The sequence below is a fragment of the Aethalodelphis obliquidens genome, unplaced genomic scaffold (assembly GCF_003676395.1).
Source record: "Aethalodelphis obliquidens isolate GAN/ISIS:26980383/991018 unplaced genomic scaffold, ASM367639v1 scaffold7, whole genome shotgun sequence".
In the NCBI taxonomy this organism is placed as follows: domain Eukaryota; kingdom Metazoa; phylum Chordata; class Mammalia; order Artiodactyla; family Delphinidae; genus Aethalodelphis; species Aethalodelphis obliquidens.
Genome location: NW_020837951.1, coordinates 43,559,944 through 43,572,687, shown reverse-complemented (window position 1 = coordinate 43,572,687; position 12,744 = coordinate 43,559,944). Strand labels below are relative to the sequence as shown.

At 43.7% G+C, this 12,744-nt stretch overlaps 1 protein-coding gene across 1 annotated transcript in view; it reads left to right on the top strand.

Moving 5' to 3' along the window:
• PCSK5 (proprotein convertase subtilisin/kexin type 5) overlaps positions 1–12,744 on the top strand; it is a 447,761-nt gene that overhangs the window by 349,300 nt on the left and 85,717 nt on the right. Inside the window, exons 21-22 of the mRNA XM_027105664.1 lie at positions 1,825–1,927; positions 8,027–8,163. Of these exons, the coding sequence (XP_026961465.1) occupies positions 1,825–1,927; positions 8,027–8,163 (240 nt within the window). The remainder of the gene's footprint in view (positions 1–1,824; positions 1,928–8,026; positions 8,164–12,744) is intronic.

Sequence of the window (12,744 nt, the reverse complement as noted above, 5' to 3'; positions counted from 1 at the left end):
ATGGGGGAGTCTGAAAAAATAAAAAAAGAAGGCTGCAGAACTATAATGCCTGTGTTGAGTGAGACAGTCGCATCTTGATGTCACCACTCCTACTAGACAGAAGCCCCAGGTTTTTTCTGCCTCAGGACTGCTGATTACCAAGAGTACACCTAGTCCATTCTAACACCTTTGCGAGATTAGTAGAAGGCGCCCCTTACAGAGGCAGAGGCTGTCCAGCTTGGTGGGATGAACATGGAGCGGGGGGGATTTCCACCTCCACTTGACCATCTGAGAAGGCACCTTGCACAGTGAACAACCTGCATATTTACATTCTTTGCCCCCTCTTGTTCCTCACTCTTTAGGGGCTAGGACTTCTGGGAGTCACTCCTGGGCTAAGAACCACAGTCCCATTCTGAAGGTTATGTATCAGATTTCTGGTCCACACTGTACCTTGGCAACTATTAGAAGGCACAGAAGAACAGAGTCCAAGATGTGCAGCGTGTTGCCACTGTTAGATGCTTGCATTGCTCTGAGTATGTACTTTTCCCCATTAGTTAACGAAATCAATAGAATAACTCTCTGTGAAAGGCTTTTTCTGCCATTAAGGGCAAATTCTGGTTGCCTCTTCATTTTCACTTTTGTGGTTTAGTGCTAGCAAGTGGAAGACTTATGTAGGTAAGGTTTACCTTACCCAACTCTGCTAGTGCAGTAAAGCTATGGAAAAAGGCAGAGGGGGAGACTTCCCTACCCTCCTCACCAGTCAGGTCCAAGCTTCCAGGGCTTTTTGCAAGGTAACTACAATAAGTCAGGCAGTGAACCTTGGAGTCTGCGTAACACCCCGCGATCAAACCGAGGGTGCCTCTTGCTCCCACACTCTTCTGGCTGGATCTCAGATGAACAATGTTCAGACAGGCTTAGGGGTTGTGAAAGTTGGGGCTGATGTGGGAGGCAAGTGAAGGTTGTGACTCTACTGAAATCTGAACCTATATTTTCTGGGCACGATCAGTTTCCAAATCACACAAAGTGGCTCTTTGAATCAGACTGAAGACACTTTTTGACTTTTGTTTTTTTAAGACAATGTCAGAAGAGGATGAGTGTAGTGTCAATAGAGAGTTGAATTCGATGAATAGACACCCATTATGAGGTTATCACCTGCAATGAGGTTGGCCTCTCTCCACCACCTTTGCCGTGGGAGAAATTTTTTAAATGTCCACAAGTTCATGAGGCTCAACTTGCTTCATGGAAAGTTCATGTGGAAAGGCCTCATCTTGATCTTTCCTTGGGAGAGATAAACTTTCTAAGTCAATGAAGAATTCTCTGGCTATCTCTTTATCGTTACTCTTTCAGGGTGAGATGCAGCTCACATCTGTCCAATGTCAGCCAAGATTCAATTCCCATTTTTGACTAGTAACCACAATCCCCCCCAGAGCGGTGGGACAAGATCTGGGTGGGTCCTGCCCGTGGCTTGACTTCAACCAAGATTATAACTGGGCTCGTCATGGGCCAGGAGCCCTCAGGTTTTAACAGGAACATCAGTAGGAGCTCAGTAAAGGGGTCTTATGGGGCGCCCGGCCCCCCACCCCAGCCTCTCCCTACTTATAAAATCTGTAACACATGCTGACTAGATCCAAAATTATGTCATGCCTCATGACTTTTTGAGGTTCCAACTTCCGGGGCCCTTGGGAGAAGAGCAGACTGGCTACTGAAGCCATTCAAGGTCTCTTCTCTCTGCGTTGTCTCCATCGCTTTTGGGCAGCCACAGAGGGAGCTGGCTGCTCTCAGACTGACAGCCCAGACAGCACTGCCATGCAGAAATGTGATAAACAACTAGATTTTGTTCCCCAGGAGAATACGTCGACAAGCACGGCCTCTGCCAGATCTGTGAATCCTCGTGTGCCAAGTGCCGGGGGCCAACCCAGGAAGACTGCACTGGCTGCCCCAGCACAAGGTGAGCGACCTTTCTTGTATCTCCTGGGGTTGGGAGTTCATGAGATGCAGGAGGGAGAGAGGAGGTGCTTACCACCTAGAAGCACCCCTTGGGCCTACAGGAAAAAGAATCAAACTCCTTCCCCTGACACAGAAACCTGCTGTGGTCTGGCCCAAGGTCAGAAGTCTGTAGTGTCCTCCCCCTATGATGCCCCGTAACCACTGTGAGAATCGGTTCCCTGGACACTACCGGGGCTTTCTCATCAGTGAAGGTGGTGGTGGCTTTGATGCCTAGAATCTCATCCCTTTCTGCACACCCATCCCTCAACCATCATCTCCATCTGCTAATAAAATATCTACCCCTATTTGTAGAGTTAGTTCAAGGGTGAACTGTTCTATGAAAGCATTTTTTTTACCTCTTTCCAATAGAATTAACCTCACCCTCTTTATGTTCCCCTGTGCTCTGTACAAACTTCCATAAGTGCACCTGTGACATTTTCAGACATTGACTTACAATTCTACTTGTTAGACTGTAAGCCCCTTGAAATACTCATCTTTGTACCTCCAGTACCTATCACAGTGCTAAGAAAACAGTAGGCACTCAATCAGTGTTTGATAACTGAATGAATGAGGAAATAGTAAGTATCCGAATGGGATGAGCATCTTTGCTAATACATTGAGAATTTATAATGAAGAGAGTTGGGAGCCCATTGCATTTTTAATCAACACTCCTCTAATTCTAGCACTTAATATTTGTTGGCCTCATCTTCTCTGATAAATGCGTAGGAAGCAAGGTTTCTCCCAAGACCAGTATAATGAGGCTGCTCCAGTGGCAGGTGAGTCTCTAGGATGGACGTTCCCTCTGCCTTGAACAACAGTCATTTCACCTAATTCTTTATCAGGACTGTAATACCCTGAGTAGGAACTGTAGTGTATTTGTCTCCTTACTCCCCTACAGTGATCAACACATAGTCGTAGTTCAATAAATGTATGTGTTATTGAACTTGATGAAGTGTGTAATTAATATCATGAGCTTGGTTCTCCAAATAGCTCCCTGAGAAAGAGAAAGAGAGAGAGTGAGAGGAGGGAAGGAGGAAAGGAAGGAAACACAAAAGAACAGTCTTATTAAGAATTCTTAATGCTGTGATAACATTTTCTAAGTGTCTCTTTAAGATACCTATGCCTCTTGAGTTTGCTTTAAGCCAGCTTCAAGGCATGCTATTAGATACAGACAACATTTTGAAAATAGGTCCTTTTTCTCGTCTAACTCCTCACATCAACAATCAAATGCCATTGCGTGTTTGGACATCTTTGAACCAAGGGAACTTTTTAGCATTTGTTTAATAAGGCAGCTACCATCGTCCAGTGTACATTGTGGAAGTTATGATTGTCCCAGGCTCACCAGAAGTGAGAAAAAAATTCAGCTACCATCAGTGGCCATTTTTTTAAGAATCGAAGCTCATTGGTACAAGAAGGTCAGAGGTACTCCTCCTGCGCCACTTGAATAGGCTTTAGCAACCTGTTCTTTAGCTTTTGAAGATAGAAAAGCATGTGTATAGATCTCAAAACAGGTGTCCTCCTGGAAATCCTATTGCTCAGGAACAATTTTCTTCTCATCCCCCTGAGCGCTCCATTTCTTTCCCCATTTCTCTTCCTTGATGTCAGTTACTTGCAAATACATCCAAGAAAGGGCACCACATCACGGCAATGAACTAGCTGACTTTTCTTATCTGCATTTTCCAGAAAGGGGTTAGAAGATGAGGAGAAAGAAATTATTTTGAAAGATGGTGTCGTTGACTTATTTGTCCTCAAAGGGCAGCCACGTATTTTCCTTAAGGTTTTTCCAAAGTATTTCCTTGAGTGGAATCAGGTCTACTCAAGACGGTCTTGAGCACCTGCTTTATGTCCAGCTCAGAGTTAGGTGCAAATCCATGGATTTTTATAGGTGGTTCAGGAGGTCAAAGTCAAGGGCTGGTGAAGCACTCAGGGACCAGAACACTGGGGGAGCTTTAACACCCTAGGCCTGAAGCAAACCCTGTAGCCATAGAAGGGATGCCTGATAGAAACTGGAGCTGGAGGGAACATAGCCACTCCAGAATCATGGGAGGAGGAAGCCAGGTTGTGGCTCCAGTGGAATAAATACCCCAGTCTCTCTCTCCCCTCACCCTCACATCTCCTACTGGTGTTTCCCTGTCTGAAACACCTGGATGCCAATGGGGAACACCATTTACAAGTGAGGGAAGTGAGCTTGGGGACACGGTCTCTAGTGGGCACTTCCAAGGCATAGCAGGTCAGAGAATGGCAGAAAATGGATCTGGGGTGGGGGTAAGGGGTAAGATGAGGCAAACAGAGTAAACTATTGGTCACTCTGAGTTTCTTCCTATTCTTAAGCTTTTGGGGTATCTCCAGTCCTGGCACAATTAAGGTCATCCCTAAAGGAGTTTTTATCTGGGAAAGGAATGTTAACCTTTAACTTAGAGGTTTTCTTCAAAACAATATGAGAGGGAAGTAAATCACTGGGGATGTAGATGAAATAAGATTGGCCATGTGTTGACAATTATTGAAGCTGAGTGATGAGTACATAGGGGGGGTTCTGTTATGTCTTGTTTATTTTATATATGTTTAAAATTTCCATAATAAAATTTGAAAAAATAATTCAACTCTGAAGTTGTTTTAAAGGAAGTTGAAACTTGAAAAGCTCTCTCTTCATCTTCTAGCTTTCCCTCTACATTTCTATAAACCTTTGGGTTTATCAGCTCCTTCAAGATGATTAAAAAGTTGGGGGAAGCAAGTATCGTCTTTGCCACCGCTATTTAACACATCTAGCTCTGTAATGCCGTGGTCCTCACTGCATGAGCTAATTTCCCAACCCAGTCCTGAAGGAACTGCGGAGTCTATGAACTAATTAAAAGCATGTAAAAATTTTCTGACCCACCCTCAAATGTTTTATTTGATCTGTTTCAAGAATTCAGGGAAAAAAATTCCTTTGCGGGATTTCATTCTGTTACAACGTTAACGTGCCAAGAAATTACAGTAAATGCCCTTGTGATGGCTTTAGTTAGACCAAACCAACGATCAGCGCAGAGGACCAGCTAACTCTGACTTGCAACTCTTCTGTTCCAGTTCACATCTCTCTCTCTCTCTCTCTCTCTCTCTCTCTCTCTCTCACACACACACACACACACACACACACACACACACACACCCTGGGGCTTCTGGAAAATTTAGTTCCAATGTTGAGAACTTCACCTCTGCCCAGCTCTTCAGCACTTGGTTTTGCCACCTTCTTCCTTTCCATGAGCCTGTTGGACCTGGAATGGTTCACAGCTTATGAAAAGGCCAAGAGCGTACGTGACTTGGGAAGAGAAGGGCTTCCCCTGCAGAGATGAGCTTGCCTGAGTGTCCTAGAAATCCACAAACCGGATGATTGGTGGTCCCAGAGATGGCTTGAGTTCGCTTTAAAGAAAATTTTCATTAGCCCCATGGGGCCCAGAACAACATATCTCTTCTCCCCCACTAGGGGAGATTTGTTGTTGGTGGTAGAAATCTGTGTCACTTGAAATGGGACTTTTCTTCAAGTTCCTTAGCAATTGTTCTTGAGCGGGATGGGAGGTTGCAAGAGATGATGTAATTCAGTGCCTTCACTCAAGCACGACTGTTGTCCTTATCATTCGATCTTTATAAAGAATCACGTTCTTACAAAAACTGGGTATGTCACCCGTGCTTTCTTCAGGGTAGAGACACAGGCAGGTGGTTTGAAGCACAATTATTTGCTTGGTACTTTCTTAAAATAAGCTCTCAAGTAAGAAAGACAGCCCCTTCCCTACATAAACATGGCAGCACTACACCATCTGCTTCACCTCTGTACCCACCCAAGTTCGCGAAGGGTTTTAAATGGTTCCAACCATTGACAGTATTAGATCACCTCTCTCAGGAGAAATAATTGCCCCAAACCCATCTGTCATCTCTTCCTATAAAGAACAAGATGTACTTTCCATCTCTTTTTCAACTTAATTCAGCAAGAAAATGAACCTTCACAAATAAACATGCCCCATTCACGTTTTCAGTGGAGAACAGAGTAGTTCACTTGTTTAAAAACCTCAGAAAGCTCTTACATAGTTTTTTCTTAAAGGGAGGTTTTTGTTTTGTTTCCGTTTTTTTAACTAGGCACAACCAAATTATTCCTTGACAAATCTTCTAGCTAAAAAGCCAGAGCAAGGGTGGGACCAGGATATTCCCAGCTGGCATTAGTGCCATCAGCTAAAAGTCTGGAGCACAGTCTTCTCTTTACGGGTCATGGTGCAGGAGATCTGTTTTGACTTGGACAACCAGCTGTGTGTGCATGTCTGGTTAGGGCTGGGATTCCACACTCTGCAGCAGGCCAAAAGGATTGTTGACTCCAGTGACGCTGGGTATGGTGACCAGAGCCTGAGGGGCTGAGGATCCAAGAACGAGGTGTCCTTCTTGTATGCTTGGCCTTAATCCCATTCTGTTTCCAAACAGATGCAAATGACACAGACTTTCAGGGACAGATGGAAGACTGCAACTGCAGCAACACGTATTCAAGATGCCTTGTCCCCACCCCAATTTCCTCCAAACCTGGTATTGAAATGCCAATTCTCCATTTAGGGCTGATTCTAGCTATAGAAACAGGGGGATTTAGACAAGTTAAATACCACCCCAGGAATGAGTTGCTCAAGACCTACACCTGGCCTTCTGTGTGACATCCAGACTGGGGAGAGAGAGAGAGAAAAAGCCTAGCTCTGTTTGCAGGCCCTCAGTGGATGCCACCATCACACCCTTGGGGGCATCACACCCTCACGACTGACACAGTAACTACTGCTCTAAGGGAGCTCTCTGAGATGCCAGTTTGGCATCACCTGTATTACTTAGGTAGGAATCATTTAGCAAATTCCATAGTAATCCAGACTACCACTCAGAAGCTCTCCAAGTATGCTCTCTAGACCAGCACCATGAACATCATCTAGGAACTTGTGAAAAATACAGAATCTCGGCTCTCTCCCCACAGAAACTCTGAGGGTGGAGCTCCCTGTCTCACTTCATCCATTCACATGACCCATCTGACTCTTGCACTTAGACATTGTTGATTTTCTTCTGAGGAAAATTCTTGGACACAATTTACTTCATCACATTTGCTCTTGGGATTACCTCCAAGGGAAAGAAGAAGCAAAACTTTGAAAACATTAACCATCACATTATGGTGTATATATATATATATATAGTATGTGTATAAAACCAAAGATTTTAGAAGCCCACATGCTAACTTATCTGCAGTGCCCTTGTAGGTGATGGCAAACATGGTCAGAAAATAGAGACTGTGGTACCCTATACATCAGGAAATACTTGCAAAAATGACAGAGTTCAACTATATATAGAATAGATACCTAATAAGAACCTACTGAATAGCACAGGGAACTCTATTCAATACTCTGTAATCACCTGTATGGGAAAAGAATTTTAAAAAGAGTGGATATGTGTGTATGTATAACTGACTCACTTTGCTGTACAGCAGAAACTAATACAACATTGTAAATCAACTATACTCCAATAAAAAATTAATTTTAAAAAAGGAATCAGAATTCATGGATTACTTGCCATATGTGTAGGTCAAGTTTATAAGTAGCACCTAAACTACAGGATGGTGCTTCTTTGGGAGCCCTTGGACTTGACATTCCCATTGCAAAGTGTGGGCATGCTGATAACTAAAGAAAGAATATTTACTCCAAGGCCTCTGGATTCAAAAACCCATCTAGTGTCTTCAAAGTTCAAAGGCCTCCATCTGAGTGTTGGCCGGGTTTGGCTGGAGCCTACAGTGTGGGTTTAATCCCCGGGGTACTGGTTAATTTGTTTGAAACCAGAATCAAGATTACATCCCCAGCCTGTTCCTGGCATGCCTGCTGTTGGGTCCAAATCTCTGGCCAAGGATGAGTACATGACCAATATTCCCCATGTTCTAAGATGATCAGTCCCAGGCATCACCCTTGTTTCTCGAACAATGAAACCAAGAATGTGCAGCAAAACACAAACACCACATGTTCTAGTACTTAACACCATTCCATAAAGTCACCCTTACAAACTCTAAAAGTCTGGTTTCTTCTAGGATTTTTGATGATGGTCGCTGCGTTTTGAACTGTCCCTCGGGCAAATTTGAATTTAAGAACCAATGCCATCCATGCCACTCCACCTGCCAAGAATGCCAAGGAGATGAGCCCTCCAACTGCACCTCCTGTGGAGTAGGTGAGGGAGTCTGGTTGCTTGCTTCTTCTTCCTGCTGCAAACCTGCTCGCCCACTGGACATTATTTGGTTTGACTAAAAAGCTTCATCTCTGGGGACAAGGGGGTGAGATTAGACAGCTGTCTGTTCATTAAAGAGTATGTACAACCTTGAAGTTTCTGCTTGTTGTCAGGACACAAGTTCAAATTGTTGGAGACACAGACCCGCTGCCCCTGAGGAGATGAGAGAGAAACTAAGAGATGTCTTTCCAAAGAGGAAAGAAAGGGCATGCAAACACGATGACAGACATGAGCTAGACAAAACTAAGACTCATTGAGGTGAAAGTGAAAAGCTAGGAAATTAAGGCAGACATATTTGGTCTTTAAGAGAAATAGCGTAATAGAGGTTGGGTCAGGGTCTCCTCAGCCCTGAGCTATGCCATTTAGAAGTTGTCAGAGCCCTGTGGGAACAGAGTAATCTTTTCCAAACACAAATATGACCTTTTCCGTCCCAGCCTTAGCGATGCTAAAGTTTCTGCTGTCATTAAATTATACTCCATGATCTCTCAAGTCCTCTGTAGTTTGACCCTTGACTCCTCTCCAGTCTCCCTATATATGTTGCCCCCCACTTTGACTTCATGGGGGACTAATTCATATCTTATTTGACCTACAGAACACTTTAAAATTTGAGCCAAATTGGAAAATTTCAAATAAAAACCTGGGTTTTTGGTTTCTCTTGAAAACTTGGAAGATCTGGCAACACTGCTCCATATGGCCCCCAAATGGTTGACTGGAGACCATCGGGGCTGCTCTCCAATTCATCACAGTCCCCACCCCTCCCAGCTGTCTCACTAATCTTGAGGCTCTCAGTTACTACCATCATGACATTTACACGGTTTTTCTAATAGGAGAGAATTATTTAGCTTCGTTCTTGCTTGTAATAAAACCAAGAAAAATGAAGAATAAATGAAGAGCATCGTGCATTTGCAGAAAAATGAGAGATAACACATTTCTTTGTAAAAATTAAAATGATTTCTTTGTGTTTCATATATAAACAAAGTATATCTGTCAAATTTTACCTCTAGCCTGCTTATTCTGTTCCCTTTCTCATCTGTAAGATGGTGATCATGGCTGCCTTCTTCTAGGATTATTATGAAAATGAAATGAGATAAAATAATAAAGCACTTAGAATGGGGTGGGGTGCATAGGAAGTACTCAATAAATATTAGCAATTCTTATTATTATCACTACTATTACTACTGTTACTGTTTGTACCTGCTTGCTCCTGCGAGCATTTCAGTCTCTCTAGCTGTTCAGACTTCCCTTGAGATGTTCCGCAGCCACTGTCTACCTGATCTCCTTCTATTCATCCTTTAGGCCTCCATTTCAATGTCATTTCCTCAGGGAAGGCTGCCCTAACCTTCTTGTCTAGGCTAAGCCCCCTTCATGTGAGCACCCTGGGAGCCCAGCACTTCCCATTCACAGGCCTCCTCACCCTTGCTATCTACCTTGTCCATCAGACTCTGTGCCCTGTAAGAGCAGTCAATGGTTTCTACCTGTTTTCTGCCGTATTTCAAGCACGGCACAGAATCTGGCATATAGAAGGCACACAGTAAATAGATGGATGAATGTATGGTTCAGTAGAAACAATATCGATCAGAAAACCTGGATTCTAGTCTCGGCTTTGTCACTAATAAACTAGAAGACACTAACCCAATCACTTCACCTCTTTAAGTCTCTCCATGTTTGTAAAAAGGAGGAGAATGGACAAGATGGCATCTAAATTCCCTTTCACATTTAAAACACACTAAATCTTCATATATATACACAGCTAAGGAGTAGCTTAAACGCTAAACAAGTACCTAAAACGTTCTAAGCAACCTATGGCTACTTGGACCAATCCACACATAAAATGCCCTGACATTTCTTCTGTGTTTTCTATTTCAAAGTCTGCTTTTAACCTGTTCTCTTAACAAAATGTATTGTGGTGCCAAGGGGGAGAGGAGGTAGGGGAGGGAAGGACTGGGAGTTTGGGATTAGCAGACGCAAATTATTATATGGGACGGATGAACAACAGTGTCCTACTACATAGCCCAGGGAACCATATTCAATACCCTGTGATGAACCATAATGGAAAAGAATATGAACTATACATATATATATGTATAGCTGAGTTATTTCTCTGTATAGCAGAAAAAAAGCACAGCTATTTTTGTTACATTTGTTAATATCACCACTGATCTCATCAGAAAAGTCTGAGGATTGGGGAGCTGTCGAGCTCACAAGCACATGCGATAAACACAACGTTTAAATCAACTATACATCAATAATTTTTAAAAATGTATTGTGCCCCTCCCACGTATAAGTTACTCTACATGGGTACCACGGAAAATGCAGTAAATAATAGCATGATATCACTTTCAAGGAGTTTTACGATCTAACAGAGGGGTGTGTCCTCGTGTATTATAAAACAGGAAGATATTAGATAGAGACTGAATGAATGGTAGCAACCCTACTACAGGTCACTACTTTCAGCGGTAGCGAGAACAGGAGGCTCCCTGAAGAGGGAAATGTTGAGCGGGTTCTGATTAGCAGGGTTTTCTGCCTGTTAAGACTGTACTCTCCCAAGTCCACACATTAGTGCAGCTAATCCATGAGGCAGCGCTGCAGAAGACAGATGATGGAACGGATGCAGTTCTATATCAATAAGCTTTATTCAAAGCCTGAAATTCCTCTGGCTAGGGAGTCCCACCTCCACACATAAGCCTGTCCCATCTCTTTGTAGAAATTTCACCCCTTGCTTAATTGTAACTTTGTTAATGTTGGGTCTGAATCCTTTTGGAAAGGCAGATCTGCAGCTCTATTAGTGAAAATCCACTCTAAACTCTCTTCCAGGTTTATCCTCTACCAAACTGAGCCCGAAGCTAACTTCTACAATCATACAACAGCTTCAGTAAGCAAAATGTTGGAGTAAGCTTCATAAAGTTTATTTTCAGAGTCCCTCAGCCTTTCTTTCATCCTCTCCAGCATTCCTGTTCCCTTCCTACCTTGCAACCCTCAACCTTCCTTTCCTCCGGCAGACATCCAATGCCTTCACGTTGGTCCACCTTCTCTTCTAACAAAATCGGTTGCCCAGAAATACTCTGGAAGCAGTTAATTACTCCTCAGTATAAATGAAAGCCAATCTGAACCTCTTTTGGAGTTCCTTGATTTTTAACTCTTGTCTCCTATTACCTCATGAACGGCTTTGTCACATAACAAAAATATCAGCACTTCTACTACAAGAACCGGCCTCTCCCCCCCATCATTACATGAACTTAAGTTCTGAGACTCTGGGCAAGTAGCCAAAAATTTACGCATGATATTCGAATCACTGAGGTGTCCAAATAGTCATCCAAAGCTAAGTGAGCTGCCATGCTACCAAGCTAGTAGAAATATCAAATCTCGGCATAATCCTGAACCAATCACGTGGGAGAGCTGGCCATTGTTAAGGCACCTAAGTGGCTTCCTTTTGCACGGTCTGTGTATGTTAAACAACAAGACCCTTTACATCTCTGTCCTTTAAACCCAAATTATAATACCCAGAGGGGTCCAAATAGCAAAGCCATATCTGAACAATAAAAATGGAATGGGAGGGACGTCCCTGGTGGTGCAGTGGGTAAGACTCCACACTCCCAATGCAGGGGGCCTGGGTTTGAGCCCTGCCCAGGGAACTAGATCCCACATGCATCTGCAACTAAGAGTTCGCATGCCACAACTAAGGAGGCACCGTGCCGCAACTAAGGAGCCGGCAAGTTGCAACTAAGACCTGGTGCAACCAAATAAATAAATAAATAATAAAATGGAACTGGAGAACATTTCCTCTAATATCTGAACCCATCATCATTCATTTTTAAGATAGTTGGTCCAGGGACTTCCCTGGTGGCTCAGGGGTTAAGAATCCGCCTGCCAATGCGGGGGATACTGGTTCGATCACAGGTCTGGGAAGATCCCACATGCCATGGAGCAACTAAGCCCATGTGCCACAACTACTGAGCCTGTGCTCTAGAGCCCGTGAGCCACAACTATTGAAGCCTGCAGGCCACAACTACTGAAGCCCGCACATCTAGAGCCCGTGCTCTGCGACAAGAGAAGCCACCACAATGAGAAGCCTGCGCACCGCAACGAAGAGTAGCCCCCACTCGTCGCAACTAGAGAAAGCCTGCACGCAGCAGCAAAGACCCAACGCAGCCAAAAATAAATAATTTTTTCTTTTTTTTTTTTTGCGGTATGCGGGCCTCTCACTGTTGTGGCCTCTCCCGTTGCGGAGCACAGGCTCCAGACGCTCAGGCTCAGCGGCCATGGCTCACGGGCCCAGCCACTCCGCGGCATGTGGGATCCTCCTGGACCGGGTCATGAACCTGTGTCCCCTGCACCGGCAGGCGGACTCTCAACCACTGCGCCACCAGGGAAGTCCAAAAATAAATAAATTTAAATAAATAAATTTTTTAAAAAAGATTGTTGATCCAGTTAGATATGTTGGAAAAATAGGAATATTGACAAATACGAATTCACTCACTCATTCATTCAGTCGTTCAACAAATATATATTTAGAACTCACCATAT